Source organism: Oncorhynchus tshawytscha, unplaced genomic scaffold, assembly GCF_018296145.1.
Source record: "Oncorhynchus tshawytscha isolate Ot180627B unplaced genomic scaffold, Otsh_v2.0 Un_contig_13920_pilon_pilon, whole genome shotgun sequence".
Lineage (NCBI taxonomy): Eukaryota > Metazoa > Chordata > Actinopteri > Salmoniformes > Salmonidae > Oncorhynchus > Oncorhynchus tshawytscha.
Window position 1 is genome coordinate 3,997 of NW_024608571.1, and position 18,695 is coordinate 22,691.

General features: G+C 43.9%; 1 protein-coding gene and 1 long non-coding RNA gene across 3 annotated transcripts; one reads left to right on the top strand and one right to left on the bottom strand.

Moving 5' to 3' along the window:
- Positions 1-1,108: 1,108 nt before the first annotated feature.
- Positions 1,109-8,171, bottom strand: LOC121843628. The gene is made up of 3 exons (XR_006081692.1): positions 7,852-8,171; positions 2,172-2,264; positions 1,109-1,234 (listed from the first exon to the last, which is right to left on the bottom strand). It is a non-coding gene; the product is annotated as an uncharacterized LOC121843628 (long non-coding RNA).
- A 2,221-nt stretch (positions 8,172-10,392) lies between these two features.
- Positions 10,393-18,384, top strand: slc19a1 (solute carrier family 19 member 1). Of its 2 annotated transcripts, XM_024425555.2 has the most exons (6): positions 10,393-10,681; positions 11,501-12,167; positions 14,788-15,589; positions 16,514-16,706; positions 16,882-17,023; positions 17,138-18,384. In XM_024425555.2, the coding sequence occupies exons 2-6, from the start codon at positions 11,895-11,897 to the stop codon at positions 17,339-17,341; spliced, it is 1,614 nt and encodes a 537-aa protein (XP_024281323.1). In that variant the 5' UTR covers positions 10,393-10,681; positions 11,501-11,894; the 3' UTR covers positions 17,342-18,384. The 2 variants fall into 2 exon arrangements, with proteins under 2 accessions (XP_024281323.1, XP_024281322.1); XM_024425554.2 differs by having other exon boundaries at positions 10,393-12,167.
- Positions 18,385-18,695: the final 311 nt, after the last annotated feature.

Genomic DNA, 18,695 nt, shown 5'->3' on the forward strand with positions numbered 1-18,695 from the left:
TCAGTTGAACTGGCACCCGGAGCATCTCACCCACATGTACAGAGGGAGGTGGCATGTTCTCAGCCATAGGTCTTCAATCTCATAGCTTGGTGACCGGGACGACTATACAAACACTGTAGAATACATCACAGAAGGGCCCAAGTAAGAGGCTTCTAATCATACTGTACGTATCCCCATTCACCACACACTTGTGTGGCACAGTGAGCACTTAAAGCTTGGAGACTGGGACACATGTTTATCCCTGACAAGTAGGCTACAGACCACACACACAGACACCAAATGCACAAGAAATGACACACAAATGCCTGCACTTGCACACTCCTGCACTGACTGGCTGTAAGCTAAAGCTGCCAGTGTGGCAGAGCCAGTTGCGGTGACAAAGGACACAAGTTACCCTGGGTGTCAGAGGGAGAGTGGCCTTAGCCCCAAGTATGTGTGTGTGTGTGTGTGTGTGTGTGTGTGTGTGTGTGTGTGTGTGTGTGTGTGTGTGTGTGTGTGTGTGTGTGTGTGTGTGTGTGTGTGTGTGTGTGTGTGCGTGCGTGTTGACAGTGGCACAACAAACAGACAGAGGCGAGATGCAAAGAAAGTCACCAGACCCTCAGAGATGGCCCTTTACAACCCTGGCACTACACATTAAACTCTGCAACAGCTTGGGTATAGGCCTTGGGTATAGGCCTTGGGTGTAGGCTTTGGGTATAGGCCTTGGGTATAGGCCTTGGGTATAGGCCTTGGGTGTAGGCCTTGGGCGTAGGCCTTGGCTGTAGGCCTTGGGTATAGGCCTTGGGTATAGGCCTTGGGTGTAGGCCTTGGGCGTAGGCCTTGGCTGTAGGCCTTGGGTATAGGCCTTGGGTATAGCCCTTGGGTGTACGCCTTGGGTATAGGCCTTGGGTATAGGCCTTGGGTGTACCCCTTGAGTATATGCCTTGGGTGTAGGCCTTGGGTATAGGCCTTGGGTATAGGCCTTGGGTATAGGCCTATGGACTGCACTGGACGTCTTTAGTTAAGCATAGACTTAATGTGCTTTTAATAGAAAAAAACTAAAGAGGAGTGGGCAGGGCAGGGAGGGCAGGAGAGGGAGGGCAGGGGAGGGGTAAGGAGGGACTTACCACAGACAAGCTGGACCACTGGGATCAGGACATGGGCAGTGGTTGTGTTTAGAGGAGGGGGAGCTAGGTGGCTGACAGACTGGTTCAGATCATCAGCTCCACTCCAGCAGAACCAGCATCAACCCATTCTAGAGAGAGGAGGAAAACACAAGAACCATTAAGAATACATTTCAAACTCTTACCACTTTTTTTTTATTACAGAAAAATTTGAATATTCATGACTGAATAAATACTACAAATACTAAATACTACAGTATACTATATTCAGCAAAATCACTACAGTAAATACTACAGTAACTACAGTACAATTAATTTGCACACAGTATAACCTACCCATTCCCCTCCCCCATATCTCAATTTGTGCCAACCATAAGTAAGAAGCCAACCATAAGTAAGAAACCTACATGCCAAGAATAGACCATATATAGTGTTTCTTACAGGTTATAGAAAAGAGCAGAAGTGATGAACTATCCGTTCAGAACCACTCCTACCTACCTACAGGTTATGGAACATCTAATCTTTTAGTATTTCTCCAGTAGGTGAAAGCCTCCACTTCTAGGTCAAAGATAATAAAACTGGGGCCTGAAATCGGCTCTGGCATTTTTAACATATTGGCCCATATTTTTCCTTGAGGCCGCATGAAGGCCCATTTTTTTTTCTTGAGGCCCCTCAACGGCCCATTTTATTCCTTGAGGCCCCCTATATTATTCAGATAAAGATAATTTTGCACAACAAACCCAAGTTAGACAGGCCCAATGGGCTAAAACTGGACCAGCCCATCTGGCATTTGCCCGAAATGCCAGATGGTCAGTCCACCCCTGGCTAAAAGGCAGAACAAACACCATACTGTATGTGGACCTACACCATTAGTGTATGCTTAAATGGCTTTCATCATTAGTAAACTCAACAAAAACTCAAATTAGTAGCATTCCCTTCTGCTGCAGCTGAAAATAACAGCCTCTCATATTGTATGAAAAAGTGTATGCGTGTGTGTGTGTGCGTGTGCGTGTGTGTGTGTTGATTATCAGCCTAATGGGTAATGTCAGAAGATCATGCTGTTCTTACCAAAGAGGGGTCCATGTCATGGGACCCTGTCTTATCCCACATTCCAGAATAACATGGAAGACTCCACCTCTCCACTTCTGATCCACCCGGAGACTAGAGAAAGAGTCAAACATTTGCAGGCAGGGGTTAAATGTGAGTTTTGATTGAACATTGATTATCTCAATCAACCGCTTTTCCATGATTATTTCTCATTTCCCCTATTGGACCCCCTGAAATGCTTTAGATAGAATTGACCATAATATAGATGATGACATTGTCTCTAGATCTTGATTAGATAGTCGACTAGACAGTGGGAGGTCAGCGGATGTCGTCAACATCAATGGCACATAATGCAATGATAACCTGCCACTCTGAGGGTGGTTTAGGGCAAGTCGTGTGTGTTCAATGTGCTTGGCCTGCCAAAGGAAAGGAGTCATTGTACCGCTGTGGCTGCTGTTTCAACAGGATAACAGTGCCCTCTGTTGGTCGCTGTGTTCAAATACAACTCACGGTTGGACTGAGGACAGAAATGCTCTGAATGCAATATGCTATTACATCAGAACGCTTCTTAGCAAAGCCTACCACGATGAATCAGACTGTTTCATATTTTATGACTTCTAAAAGGAAGTCCTGTGCTGTCTTCTGCCCCTTCCCACTTTCACCACCTTAAAGGGGCAATCTGCAGTTGCTACATACAGTTGAAGTCAGAGGTTTACATACACTTAGGTTGGAGTCATTAAAACTTGTTTTTCAACCACTCCAAAAACGTTTTTGTTAACGAATAGTTTTGGCAAGTCTGTTAGGACATCTACTTTGTGCATGACACAAGTCATTTTTCCAACAACTGTTTACAGACAGATTATTTCACTTATAATTCACTGTATCACAATTCCAGTGGGTCAGAAGTTTACATACACTAAGTTGACTGTGCCTTTAAACAGCTTGGAAAAGTCCAGAAAATGATGTCATGGCATTAGAAGCTTCTGATAGGCCAATGGACATCATTTGAGTCAATTGGAGGTGTACCTGTGGATGTATTTCAAGGCCTACCTTCAAAATCAGTGCCTCTTTGCTTGACATCATGGGGAAATCAAAATAAATCAGCCAAGAAAAATAATTGTAGACCTCCACAAGTCTGGTTCAGCCTTGGGAGAAATTTGCAAATGACTGAAGGTACCACGTTCATCTGTACAAACAATAGTACACAAGTATAAACACCATGGGACCACGCAGCGGTCATACCGCTCAGGAAGGAGACGCATTCTGTCTCCTAGAAATGAACATACTTTGGTGCGAAAAGTGAAAATCAATCCCAGAACAACAGCAAAGGACCTTGTGAAGATGCTGGAGGAAACAGGTACAAAAGTATCTATATCCACAGTAAAACGAGTCCTATATCGACATAACCTGAAAGGCCGCTCAGCAAGGAAGAGGCCACTTCTCCAAAACCTCCATAAAAAAGCCAGACTACGGTTTCCAACTGCACATGGGGACAAAGATCATACTTTTTTGGAGAAATGTCCTCTGGTCTGATGAAACAAAAATAGAACTGTTTGGTCATAATGACCATCACCATAATGACCACCACCAAAAAGGGGGAGGCTTACAAGCCGAAGAACACCATCCCAACCGTGAAGCACGGGGGTGGCAGCATCATGTTGTGGGGGTGCTTTGCTGCGGGAGGGACTGGTGCACTTCACAAAATAGATGGGATCATGAGGAAAGAAAATTATGTGGATATATTGAAGCAACATCTCAAGACATCAGTCAGGAAGTTAAAGCTTGGTCGCAAATGGGTCTTCCAAATGGACAATGACCCCAAGCATGCTTCCAAAGTTGTGGCAAAATCGCTTAAGGACAACAAAGTAATGGTATTGGAGTAGCCATCACAAAGCCCTGACCTCAATCCCATAGAAAATTTGTGGGCAGAACTGAAAAAGCGTGTGTGAGCAAGGAGGCCTACAAACCTGACTCAGTTACACCAGCTCTGTCAGGAGGAATGGGCCAAAATTCACCAAACCTATTGTGGGAAGCTTGTGGAAGACTACCCGACACTTTGACCCAAGTTAAACAATTTAAAGGCAATGCTACCAAATACTAATTGAGTGTTCTGACCCACTAGGAATGTGATGAAATAAATCTAATCTGAAATAATAATTCTCTCTTCTATTATTCTGACATTTCACATTCTTAAAATAAAGTGGTGATCCTAACTGACCTTTTACTAGGATTAAATGTCAGGAAGTGTGAAAAACTGAGTTTAAATAAAGTAAACATTGTACTTGTAAACAAACAGTGCATGCTTAAAACTATAATGTTGATATCTTGGTTGGTCGATCCCTGCATCTATATCTCTGTCTATGAATTTGAAAGTGGTAACATTTCTCCAGGCACATCCCTCAGCCTTTTACCAAACAGAAGTGGGGGAAAACGCTTTATTATTTCAACTGTGGATTGCCCCTTTAAAGTAATCATCTACCTCTTTATTTCCTCCCTCCATTTTCTCCCTCTTTCAACCTCTTGCTGAGAGAAATATCCCTGCTCTCTAATTGTACGTTGCTTTGACATCAACACCGTAAAGGCCACTAGTAAGAGTATGTTAGTGATGAAAAAACCATGTTGGTTTAAGTACTGAAATAATGGCCGTTAGTACGTGTAACTTTACCCTGTTAACCACACAGTCATAAGGGCTGCAGTATAACTTGAGCCTGTTTAACCTCCAGGGCTTTCTGACAACAACAGTGACAAGGGCTGCGGTATCAACCAAAATGCAATGCTTTGAAATGAGACTGAATTCCATAAGACAAAATAGTGTGTATAACATGATTTCCATATCAGTCTGAGGCGAATGCCCTGTTCCGGTCTACTCAGCTAATTCTATAATACAGGCAGAAATACAACAGCTCAAAGAGAGTACTGAGATGTCTGCCTTCGTCTCTGATCCTATTCTACATCTATAGGTGTGTATAGTTAATATGTACTGTAGCTAACCTGGAAGTGCAGATGGTTTGCACAAGGTTGTTTCAACAACAACTTTGCCATGTGCGTGTCAACCGAGACGGCCAGACAATCCATTCTCTCCAGAAATGCTTGTGTACCAAACAGGGACAGACAAGGCTTGCATAGACACATGACAAAACAGCATCACGATTAGATGAAGACAAATGATATTTTACACATCCTCGTCCTGTGAGTATTCTGTGCTTCGTACTCATCTTTACCCCCTCCTTCCCAAAGAGGGAGCGATCAGGGAGAGTGGACCGGCTTACTGTAAGAAGCTGCAGTGACAATCATCAGTTGCTCCGTGTGCTGCACCTGCAGACGCTTAAGAGGAAATGTGTCTAAAGGAAACAGTGAGCCGTCTATAATCCTCCCGGCAACATCATAAAACTGACTAATGGTTGTCAAACCAGGTTATGGAGGGAAGGAGGGAGAGAGAGAGAGAGAGAGAGAGAGAGAGAGAGAGAGAGAGAGAGAGAAAAGAGAGAGATCGAGAGATGAGAAAGAGAGAGGAAGAGAGAGAAGAGAGAAGGACAAACAGAGAGAGATAGAGAGAGAGATTGTTTTTCTCTGAGACAGAAATATCTCTATTTCCCAGGCCATAACTCTCCTCTGTGTGGCCAGTGAACAGAGAGAGGACTCAGGTTTCTCTCTTAGGCCGGAATATCACTTACACTACATCCTGTTATGAGTTTTGGTGCAAATGGGTGCAGGAGGAATAGAATACAACCTAATGAGCCTATTGAACACAGAGGTGTGGTAATGAGAAGCTATTGTATCATCCCTAACGTCCATCAATGGGTAAGTAAAGTCCTTCCTTCCTTATTGTTGACAGGACAATACACATTTATCAACATGCCATCCTACTGTACACTAGAAGGTGCTAGCATGGCCACACACAACCACTTACACGTCAAATCTGTCAAAATGTCCTCCAAATTCCATACGGCTGCGTTTTCTGTTCCATTTGGGGCCCTGAGTTCTATAAGCCATCATCATCAGTTTTCCTCCTTCCACCTGATAAAAACAGCTCATGTCAGCTCCTTGTTGTAGAGCCATATGGGAGTAAATGGAACTGCCAAAACCCTGAGGCATGTACACAGCAGGTATGTTTCAGAGCTGCAGTACTATGGATGCATAGAGCAGATACTGAACATAGACTACAACATGATACGGCTCCACTGCAAACACCTGCACACTTCAGAGAGTTATTATGACATTTGAACTACTCTTACGATTTCAATAAATGTCACATTATTGAGCTGCATTTCCCACACTCGTTAAAAAACATGAATCCATCCTATTGAGAGGTTGACAATGGAACAATAAGACACAGTACTGCCTGAATGGCAGGTTCTGGATCTTGAATGTCTGTTGAACTCTGCTGTCCTACTGTACAGACAGAGGGTTACTGAGAAGTCAAGGATACAACGTTAACAGCACTATTGGCGAACCGTTTCGTCTCTCGACTTTTCAAGCCATAGACACCGCATCCTTGTGTTCTTACTCCAAACAACAGTCGTTGGATTGTTAACAAAGACGTGTGAAGCTTGTAAGGGGAAAAATTTCAACATTTATTTAACTCTGTTTGTTTCTAGTACAAGTAGCTATGCATCTAATAAAACAAGATGCCATGAGAATATTTGTATAATCACCACCAGTTGATATATGTTTGAAATTAGTCAAGATGACCCCAACAAACCGGTATCACATGCAGGTCACAGTAGTTACAATGTACCGGTTCTAACTGGCTAGTAAAAGCACAGTCGTATGTCTACAGAACAATATTTATTTGAGGGACTACATCAACACACTCAGCCCTCCCTCCTAACTAGATTCAAAACAGGAAGTCCAATCAGACAGCCAGCAGAGCACATCCTGTCCATCCTCAGTACCAGTCAGCATGCCTTCCCTCTAAACCCTGTTTACAGAAGGGAATGCAGTGAGGCCATGGCTTTGATTCAATTTAGCAGGTAATTACACTATCTGGTAAGGCAATTATCCTGTGTGCAACATAATTACATTTGCTAGCTAATGGTGCTCCCACAACCTCCACAGTACAGGAGACAATGCATTTCTAAGAGGGGAAGTAGGGATACTGTTTTGTACCTACTGTTGGAGCATCTGTGGGCTAATTAGGTCAAACGCCTATGACAACAACAGCCTAAAATAACAACAAAACACGAGTCAGCCTGGTACAAACAACCACCACTGCACCCGAGCATGAATTAACTTTTTATTTTAAACTTTCAAATGAGGTGAGACTACCATGCCCAGAGAGCAGGATACCCATGTTTCAAAGACCAAAAAAGAGGAGAGAGATAAGGGACCTCTTTTAGACTGAGCTTAGTCTGGGTAGATGAAATCCATGTGGCCTTGCTGGCTGATTTTAATCCCCTGCTTCTTTCTCTCCCTCCCTGCCTCCCTCTGAGCAGACTCACCAGAGCCATGGTCTGCATGGAGGAAGAAGGGCCAGGCAAGCAGGCGTCTTTGAACAGCAGCCAAGGAGGAAAAAGGGAAGAGAGCTTCTCAGGATCACTGGGCTGTATGCAATGCCAACTGTCTTGAATATCTCTGACCTGAGATTGATTAGAAAACTGCAATATGGTGTAAACTTATCCAGGGTTGTAATTCATCAGACGTCGGAAATTAGAGGAAGCTAGATAAAGTCCCATTCTGAATAGGAAAGAGTGGTGCTTACCTTGACCTGGGAGAGGGAGGGATGGACAGATGAGGAGAGTCACAGGGATGGAGAGTGGAGGGTCCAGGCAGGGAAGGAGTCTGGGTAGGTCCCAATGGGTAGTCCAGGAGAGGGAACGAGAGAGGAGTAGAGAGGAGAGGAAGGACAGGGAACAGGGAGACAGGGAGGTGAAACGTAAAGCGCTACTCTCTCCCTTTCTCTCTCTCTCTCTCTCACACACACACCCAAACACACACTCACACAGCCTACAGAAAGGAACTAACACAAGCAGTTACTCCCAGGATGGGAGAGAGAGTGTCTTACCCATCCACATACACTCAAACACAGAGAACAAGAGTAAGACCCAGCCCAATCTCTCCTACTGGCCCAATGGGAGGCAGCTGTAAAACTGCACGACCAATGAGAGACGTTGAAGGCAGGGCAAATAGGTGCAATGACTCATCCAGCCAATCAGAGAAATTGCCTTTGGACTCTTAGAAACTCCCTCTCTCTTAATGACAGATTTAGGAAGGTGCACTTAGCCTGTGTGAGTGATTTAAGACCCTGACCTGGGACACAGAGTGATTAGATTTTGATTCACCTAGACCAGTGTGACAACACAATAGGCAGCATGCTCCCCTACAACACTAGCTGAGATCCAGTCAGGTGCTGTACTGCATGCTACAGTCATTCTCATGTACGGCTACCCTCTTAAAGGAGGTTACGCATGACATGTTGCATTATTTCTGAAAACAGAACACACGCAGTCGTGCACACACAGACACACACACAGGAATGCATGCATACACACGTACAGAGTTGATTGTTAAAGAGGGAGGAGAGGTGGAACCTCTGATTCAGCAGTATTTCAGCCCTCTAATAAAACACAGCTGACAGGCTGTGCTGTGGAGGATGTACCTCCTCTATACTGGACAGGAGATGGCTATAAAAGATTCATAGAAAATGGGAGGGGAAAGATGGGCACAGAGGGGAAATATAGGCAGGGTTTACCAGCTGCGATGAAATTACTATTGGTCGCTGTGAATAATATACAGGATATTGCCACAGTCAAACCAAGGTAACAGGAAAATGTTGTGGAAATGATGTCCTAAGACTTATTTCCCTCTCTGTCCGATTCCTTATAACCACTGATCTGAAAGAGATGGATAGTTCCAGGTTGAAAGCACAGAATACATTCATGGGTGAAAGTGATACAGCAGAATGGCCGCCACCGTATGCATGCATGCTATCCTTTCACATTAGGGTCTGGTTCTCAAAGGAGGTGACACAGAAGGAAGTGCTTCGTCTGGGAAATAGCACTAGACGCAGACGGGTCTTGGTTAGAAAAGGAAAGGTTGGATGGATCCAGAATTTGCAGTGAGGCCTTCCTCACAGCTATGGCTGTGATGTCCATGAAATCAAGGCACACTGTTGGACTGCCTTGGGATAACTGCATGACAACCAAATCCCCAGATATTTGTTTATGGGTTCTGTTGAGGGCACAGAAGATATCTCATGACTGGCTAAATCACATAACATTTAAAGTGCTGTGACAATGGACTGATTCTCTCCATGTAGCCTGAGACAGTTTTTTAAAACTTAAAACCAACCACAAGATAATCAAATTGGTCATGCCATACTTGGAGAACTATTTATACGAGTAGTAAATATGTTATAAATACTCTACCAAATCCCATAAAAGAACTCAGTTTGAAAAATAAGTAGGCAAATGCACAATAGGATTATGTAACATGCGCACTGGATAGTCAGTCACCACTCCATTGCTATGCCCTCATTTATAGCACCAAAGGTCAAACTCAGATTGCAAATGTTTGCTGAAGTTTGTTTATGATGTTGCAGGCGTTTTCAAGCATATTCATACTGCTAGACGTATTCCAAATCTGTATATAAAAGCTCACACGTGACGCGAAAAGAAAGTTTACAAACATTCTCATACGTTTTCTCCTCATACTATAACAACGTTTCTTTATTCAGTTACATTGTAACGCCGACATGTAGCCTACTCTCCAAAGATTTAATATGGACGTTCACACTGAGGGGATTCGTTAATCTAGCTCGGGTTACCCAGATGAGAGGAGTTTGTATCGGGTGAAGGTGATTGCATTCATTTTGGAACAGGGCGGCCTGAAGGGTGTTAGCCGGTTCTAAACAAAAGTGTAGTAATTAAGGACGTGGAGTGATACAGCGGATTAGTGATGAGTCGGATTCTGTGCAAACGTGAGTGCGATAAAAACGCTTTATCTGCCTTCCCAATTAAAACTAGTTTGAACATTCAAACATGTATTTTTATGGAAAGGAGATGTTGTATGTTTCGGGACGATTGGCCGAGGGGGCAGATTGCTGTTTGATTTGAGAAGGGCGCTCCTTCCTCCTAGCCTTCCCCAGACGACATGAGGGCGCCATTTCTCGGTTCAACCCGGGCCAGGAAAATAGAACTCCCTCATTTCACAGCGCGCGCGACGGTCACGTCTAATGATTATCCATGGGGCAATGTTCAGTTGCGTGCTCAGTAGAATGCTCTATGTTTTGTGTAGGGTGTTTATCTTTGTTCATTAAATGTTCATGTGATATTATGTCCTAATATATTGGAATACATTATGTAGCCTATTGGCCATTGATATTTAAACCAGTGAAAAGTATTGATCATTGAGTGATATACGAATGTTAATTGATAAATACCTTTTAAGGTGCATTTTGGATTATCTCCGGTCAATCAACAGAAACTACAGCCCCCATAGTTCCTTGCAAAATCTCACAGACTCAGTTGCTCTGAAATGCATTCAACTGAGCAACAGCGCGCACACGAGTTCAGTCGGGGAAGAATTTAGAGGTAGGTTTTACCTACTTTCCTTGTCAATGTACAAAGTTGTATGTACATTGTTTAAAACCCAATTATTGGTGTCAACTTCAGCTAGCTAACAAGTTCACCAATGTTCCCTGCAATAAGATAATATTAACTCGCATGATGGAGCTAACATTAGCTAGATAGTGTCAGCTACTGTAGGCAGTTAGCTAAATTGTATAGGCTATTTGATTTTAGCTGTAGCTAGCTCTCTGACATTGTTCACTAGCAAGGGGTTTATTAAAATAAGCTCCTACCTCTTCCAGACAAGCTTAGCTACCTTTAGCTAACTAACGTTAGGTATTCCAGACTGGAATCTGGTTAGCTAACGTAACTAGTTAGCTAACATTGAATATGGCTCGTGCCAGCCATGCGTGCAGAAGTTGCACCCACCCCTGTTTTAGCGAATACTTTTTAAAGTGACTATGTCTTGTCTCACGCATGCAGCATTGCAATTACAAAGCTTTCTAACCAAGGTAAACGTTACACAAGTCGTTCGTTGTGAATCCATTTTTTTGGAGTGTGTCAACCCCAAGTTAATAAATCAGTCCAACAGAGAACAACAAAGTTATCATACACTGACTGCACCCAAATAATACTCGTTACCTGACAGCTCAGATCTGTTAGGGTCGTTGTTTGCCATGGTTGTTACTATAATACGTGTGATTTGATGTCCCTGCCTGGAAAGGACCGCTTTGGACATAGGGAGTTTGGTTGAGCACCATCCCACAAAATAATGAAGAATAAAGCACTCTGTCAGAAAACAAACTTTGAGTGACTATTTGCAAACATGATTGTATTTTACAGGTTCACACAGACCAGAGGTCCAGCTGTAAACTAGCTTGCTTTCAATCATTGTTAATCCATGGAATGGAGCAAAGGTTGACATTCTCTCATACATAGAGTATGAAAATGGCTGCAGGTAGCACTTTAACTCCATGTTCGTCATTGTGAAAGGTTTCCCTCTCACCCCCTCTAATGTTTAACACTGGATCCTTTGTGGAACTTGTAAGGGAAGAGTGCTAACAGGAATCTCTACTCATTGTCTGCTTAGAACATCTAAATTGGTGGTTTAGGCCCTACTCTCTGGTTTCTATGAAAAGTCCTATACCAAGCCTCTTCACTATAGCAATACCACTTAGTCATTTGATACAGTCAGAGGTAGACTTGGGACTCCAGTGTCCACTGTCAGGCCACTACCATGGTGGGCAAAGACGCTATGGTGAGTGGGGACAGGGCTGTGGAGGAAGAGGCTGAACTGGACCTGAAGGAGACCTCCCCTGGAGAGCCTGACCCTGAGATGGCTCTTCCCCCACCTGAGGACCCCTCAGACGGCCAGACCAAGACCGCCCGGACCTGGGAGTTGTCGGTGGTGTTCCTGTGTTTCTATGGGTTTATGGTGCAGCTGAAGCCTGGGGAGCCCTTTATAACACCAAACCTGCTCAGCATGGAGAAGAACTTCACCAGGGAACAGGTCAGTGATGCACAGTCAGGGACCCCAATACTATATCACAGTTTGGAATGTTGGTGTGCAGTGTGTTTGAACTTGTTCTGACTAGTGCAGTTTGTGAAATAAAATATTAAAAACTATCCGTGTGTGTGATCTCTTAAGTTGATGTTCCAAACATATTGCTCAGATGTCTGCTGCAGAGGGACAAGAGAGCCATGAGAAAATGAGTTTTGATCAGTCAGGGAAATAAAAGTGCTGAAAACAAAATAAATAGAAGATGGAGAACAGCACAATTATTATTGTTTTTACCAAATGTTATAGATTTGATGTTAAAGAACCAAAATACTAGGGTGAACTGTTGGAATCATTAGAAATAACAGAATAGCATGCAAACTTACATGAATCTAACAAAGGAGGAGGAACTGGGAATGGTGCCAGGGACCTCAAGAGGAGAAAACAATGGTGGAAATATTTCCATTCACGTTTCAAAATATTGCTTGATATATGGATCTCGATATGTGATTATTGGACTGTGATTTCATTGCGATTCAATATATTGCTTACCATGTACTGTGAATTCAATAATTTTGGAGCACTAGTAGGAAGGATCGAGAAACTTATCTTCACTCTTGCTTAGTAAACAAGTGTTTTGTTAGTCGTGCCAACTATTGCTATCGGTCTTCTACTGAATAAAAAAATGTATTTAACCTTTATTTAACTGACTTGCCTAGTTAAATAAAGGTTCAATGTAAAAAGAAAATGATATATATATATTTAAAGGCCAGGGCATCAGTTCAACCTGAGGCCCAATTGATTTTGAGGGATATGAAAGACAATGTCCTGCGCTGGAGGCTATAGCCTTGTATGACATGTAGAATGACAACCCTGATATAAGCTATATCAGCTGACACGTGTTCCATCTGAATTTATACTAGGAGCTTGAACTACAACCGCTCAATCCTAAAGTAATTGAACCAGTGTTCCTTAGTCATGGAACCCACTGGACTGTAATAAGGCTATCACAGTGTGAGTGCAGTAACCCCTCCTCAGTATGGTCAAAGTTCACATTCCTACAAATTAGGCCAGAGTCTTTTTCTGATTGGTTACTGTAGGCTTGTCTGGCTCATTTCCTGTAGAGGGGGATTCTCTTGCGTTATGGTGTCAGCACAGCGATATGGATTCTGCATATGAGGCTCTTGCTAAACGACTATGGATCTCTCACATCCGTCATCATGGATAGTCAAGGACCATATCACCTCTTGACACCCTTGATATGGATATTGCACGTTAGTATTTTGATTACTATGTGAATTCAATAATTTTGGAGCACTAGTAGGAAGGATCGAGAAACTTATCTTCACTCTTGCTTAGTAAAAAAGTATATTGTTAGTCGCCTCCAACTCAACTATTGCAACAGTGGTCTTCTTTTTATTGAACCGAGATTTACAGGGAAGGTGACTTGCCTAGTGTGGTTCAGGAAAATAAGGTTCAACGTCAACAAAAAATGAGATGATTGTGGACTTCAGGAAACAGCAGAGGAACACCCCCATCCACATCGATGGAACAGTAGTGGAGAGGGTAGCAAGTTTTAAGTTCCTCGGCATACACATCACAGACAAACTGAATTGGTCCACTCACACAGCATTGAGGAAGGCGCAGCAGCGCCTCTTCAACCTCAGGAGGCTGAAGATTTTTAGGGCTTGTCACCAAAAGCACTCACAAACTTCTACAGATGCGCTGGAGGCTATAGCCTTGTATGACCGCCTGGTAGAATGACAACCCTGATATAAGGCTATCAGCTGGCAGTGTTCCATCTGAATTTATACTAGGAGCTTGAACTACACCACCCGATGCTACAGGAAGGCCATAAAAATACATTGAACCAGTGTTCCTGTTCACCCCGCTGTCATGGAACCCACTGGACTGTCAAAGCTGGGAAGAGACTGAAAATCACAGCTTCTATCTGAGGTGCTGTTAAGCCCCACTAACATTGAGTGGCTACTGCCAACACACTGTCAATGACACTGACTCCACTCCAGCCACTTTAATCATGGGAATTGATGGGAAATGATGAAATATATCACTAGCCACTTTAAACAATGCTACCTTATATAATGTTACTTACCCTACATTTTTAATCTCATATGCATACGTTGATACTGTACTCTATATGTCGACTGCATCCTTATGTGGCTACATGTCTCACTAGCTACTTTAACTATGCCCTGAAGTCTGCATACTTATCTCATTGTAAGGTGTCCGATTGCATCTACTGTAATGCCTATGCTGCATTAGTTCAAATGAATGGGATCAGTGATATTTTTGCTCCCCTACATTTCCTGTAGTTTTTTTGGAATTGTTAGGATTAACGTTGTTATTACTGCATTGTGGAACTGGCACAAGGTTTCAGCACAGCGGCATTAACATCTGCTAACATGTGTATGTGACAAATATTTGATTTGATTTGCATGTGCATTTGTCAGTGTTCGAGGACTCTCAGGAAACTAGCCTAAATATGCAATTTGAGAACACCTGCTGGCACATTTATAGAGCCTTCAGCTGCAACTTTTTACAAGGAGAATTAGAGTCCTCTGTCTCTTCTATGTGGTCTCCCCCTCTCATACCCGCCATTCTCTTCCTCCAGGTGACCAATGAGATCAACCCGATCCTGTCCTACTCCTACATGGCGGTGCTGGTGCCAGTCTTCCTCCTGACAGACGTCCTGCGTTACAAGCCCGTCCTGGTCCTCTCCAGCCTCAGCCACGTGGCCATCTGGCTCCTCCTCCTCCTGGGTTCCTCCCTCTTAGAGATGCAGTTCATGGAGTTCTTCTACGGCATCACCATGGCAGCACGCGTGGCTTACTCCTCCTATATATTCTCCCTGGTCACCCCAGAGCTCTACCAACGTGTGGCCAGCTACTCGCGCTCTTGTGTCCTCATGGGGGTGTTTGCCAGCTCGGTGCTGGGCCAGGTGCTGATATCCGTGGGCAGGCTCTCCTTCGCCATGCTTAGTGCTGTCTCCTTGGCCTTGGTGTCCTTCGGCCTGGTGCTCTCCTGCTGCCTGCCCTGGCCCAAGAGGTCCCTGTTCTTCAACAGGGCCCACCACGCTGCCCAGAGGAACCTCCAGGAGCAGGCTGCCGCCCAGTCGGAGCTGGCCAGGATGAAGCAGGGCGAAGCGGGCCTGGGTTCAGGTGACACACCCTCCCTGGCCCCTCTCAGCTCTGGTTCCTCCTGGAGGGACTCAGTGTTTATTCAGATGCTGAAGGAGCTGAGGAACGTGCCGCGGAGGCCCAGCCTGAGACTGTGGAGCCTGTGGTGGGTGTTCAACTCCGCTGGCTACTACCTGGTGCTGTTGTACATCCATGTCCTGTGGAACAAGGTGTACCCCGCCACGGAGAACAAACACGTCTACAACGGAGGGGTGGAGGCTGTCTCCACACTACTAGGTGAGGGATCCATTTCCCTAGGTTTTAGTCTGGGTACAAAGGCCCTCCAAAGCCAGGTATACAAGTGTTTTAATAACCAATATGTAGCATTCACCTGGGTCTTTACTGTCTGACAGGGTTGGAGCCTGTGTTCTCCAAGTCAATGATTCCTACAAAATATTAACACCCCTACAGCATTTGGCAGAGGTAGTAGTGAGAGCACCATGGCAACATGCTTCAAGGTACATATTTTCTCAGTCAAACGAGTTCTCCGGCATCACGTAACGTCAGGTCAATAAGTTTGTCTTAGACCAGGGTTTCCCATCTCCAGTTCTCCAGTACCCCCAACAACATGTTGTTGTAGCCCCAGGCTAACTCGCCTGATTCAATAGTTGATGAATAGTTGACAAGTAGAATCAGGTGTGCTTGTCCGGGGCCACAACAAAAATGTGTGTTGGAGTTGGGAAACACTGTTTTAGACTGACCGCTCTCCAATGATTTAATTATGACTGAAATTACATGACCTAAACAGCTGACAAGGACAGGAGACATACAAAGCCCATCAATCTAGAAAGAGGAATTCCCATGAAGAAGAATGTGGTGAGACAATAGCAGACTAAACAGTCACGTTCTGTTGAAAGGTGGTGGAAGATGACAATGGTTTAGATGTTGATCACACAGGGAGATGACGCCAGACAATGTGCTGCTCCCCATAGTCATTTAGTAGAATTATTTTATTGATGCATAATAATAACATAAAGGCTTACTGAACCAGCAATTCCCTCTGTTTGCCTTGATATGATAATGTCAAACTGTGACCCTGAGTCCACACACACACACAGCATTTATTAAATGAAGTTCCCCCAAGCCTTAATCACCTACTCAGTCATTAACTTAGTCAGCTTATCTTCTTCGACTAACTCCACCTCGTTAACTCTGTCCCAGGTGCGATCACGTCGTTTGCAGCGGGCTTCGTGAAGATCCGCTGGAACGTGTGGTCTGAGCTGGTGATCGGCATCATCACGGCTCTACAGGCTGCCCTGCTGCTCCTCATGGGGACCACCAGCAACATCTGGGTCTGCTATGTGGCCTACTCCCTCTTCAAGGGTTTCTACCAGTTCCTCGTGCCCATCGCCATGTACGTTTCTTTAGGTCTACTTTTATTTAACGTTGTTGTATACATATAATGGGATTTTGGGGATTTTCATGTTCAGACGTGTACAGTGTATGAATGCATTGTCAAATAGAACTGTCACGTCTTTCTTACTTTAGGCTGTACATTTAATCTGCTGACTATCCTGTTGTGTTTGTAGTTTCCAGATCGCCTCGTCGCTCACCAAGGAGCTGTGTGCCCTGGTGTTTGGGGTCAACACTTTCCTGGCGACCGTTCTGAAGACCATCATCACCCTCATCGTCTCTGACAAGAAGGGTCTGGGACTAGACGTACACTCCCAGGTCAGTCACACACACTCTGATTACGACCACGCTCAGACGACTTCCTGCAAGCTGACGTCACCCATATGGGAACACCATATGTTTTCTAATGAGTGCTGTTCTGTTCTCCAATAGTTCCTGGTCTACTTCTTCTACTTTGCCTTGCTGACGGTTATCTACCTGGGCTGTGCTGCCTGGGTCATCATTCGCCACTACAGGAACCAATCGGCAGGAGGTGGAGGGGACACAGACCAGGCCACGCCCACTGAGCTATGTTCCGTACCATCAAACCCATCGGAGACGGAACCTCTGTCCAATGGGAACAACGTGAAGGCCTGAAAGGGATATTCTGGAATGTTGGCAGTGAAGCCCTTTATCTACTTCCCCAGAGTCAGATTAACTCGTGGAGACCATTTTTATGTATCTGCATGCAATTTAAAGGAATTTGCTACCTAGCGTTAGCCAAATTGCTAACTGCCGTTAGCGTAATGACTGGAAGTCTATCGGAACAGCTAGCATGCAAGTTGTTCATGTAGACTTCCTGTCATTGCGCTAGCTAACGCTAGTTGGCATTGGATCGCGAAACTACCTCTAACTTCCTTCATACTGGATGCAGAGACATACAAATGGTATCCATGAGTTCATCTGACTGTGTGGAAGTAGATAAAGGGTCTCCTTGCCAAAATCCTTAACTATCCCTTGAACATTGTATCATCTTTACATCAACACCTAAACCCCCTACACTGACTTTGAGTAGTGGTCTAAACGGTCTGGGAATCTCTCGCTACGGCTTCCACACGACTGCACAAGGACAGATGAGACTTAGAGGTGAGTCGAGACCTCATGACACTTTGATGGATGTGTTGGGGAGTGTAGTTTACCAGTGTTAGTGAACAGTCACTGTTCTCAGCCCTTAGTGCCTTATCCGTTATATCCAACGTGTATTCAGTTCACCAAAAGGATGTTATTATGGAATACATATTTTTTTCTTAATGTTTTTAAAGAATTACAGGCAGGGCCCACCTACATTACTACCAGATAATAAAAGCTCACTCGATGGAGCCTAATGGTCTTGTAAGCAGCGGTGGAAAAAGTACCAACTTGTCATACTTGATTAAAAGTAAAGATACCTTCATAGAAATGACTCAAGTAAAAGTCTAAAAGTATTTGGTTTTAAATAAACTTAAGTATTAAAAAGTAAGAGTATAAATGACTTATTAAGCAAACCAGATGGCACAATTGCATTTTTTCTTCATCAGTAGCCAGGGGGACACTCCAACACTGAGACATCATTTGTGTTTAGTGAGTCCGCCAGATCAGAGGCAGTAGGGATGACCAGGGTTGTTCTCTTGATAAGTGTGTGAATTTGACCATTTTTCTGTCCTGCTAAGCATTCAAAATATAGCAAGTACTTTTTGGGTGTCAGGGAAAATGTATGGAGTAAAATGTACATTATTTTCTTTAGGAATGTAGTGATGTAAAATTTGTCAAAAATATAAATAGTAAAGTACAGATACTTCTTAAGTAGTACTTAAGTATTTTAAGTACTTTACACCACTGCTTGTAAGTAGCAATACATGACCTTGTATGCGGTACAAATCACATTGTGGGAGCACCTCTAATAGAATGAATTAGGCTGTTTTGGGAAGGTTTGCATCCTAAGCAACCTGCCTCAACATTTTTCGAAGTACAA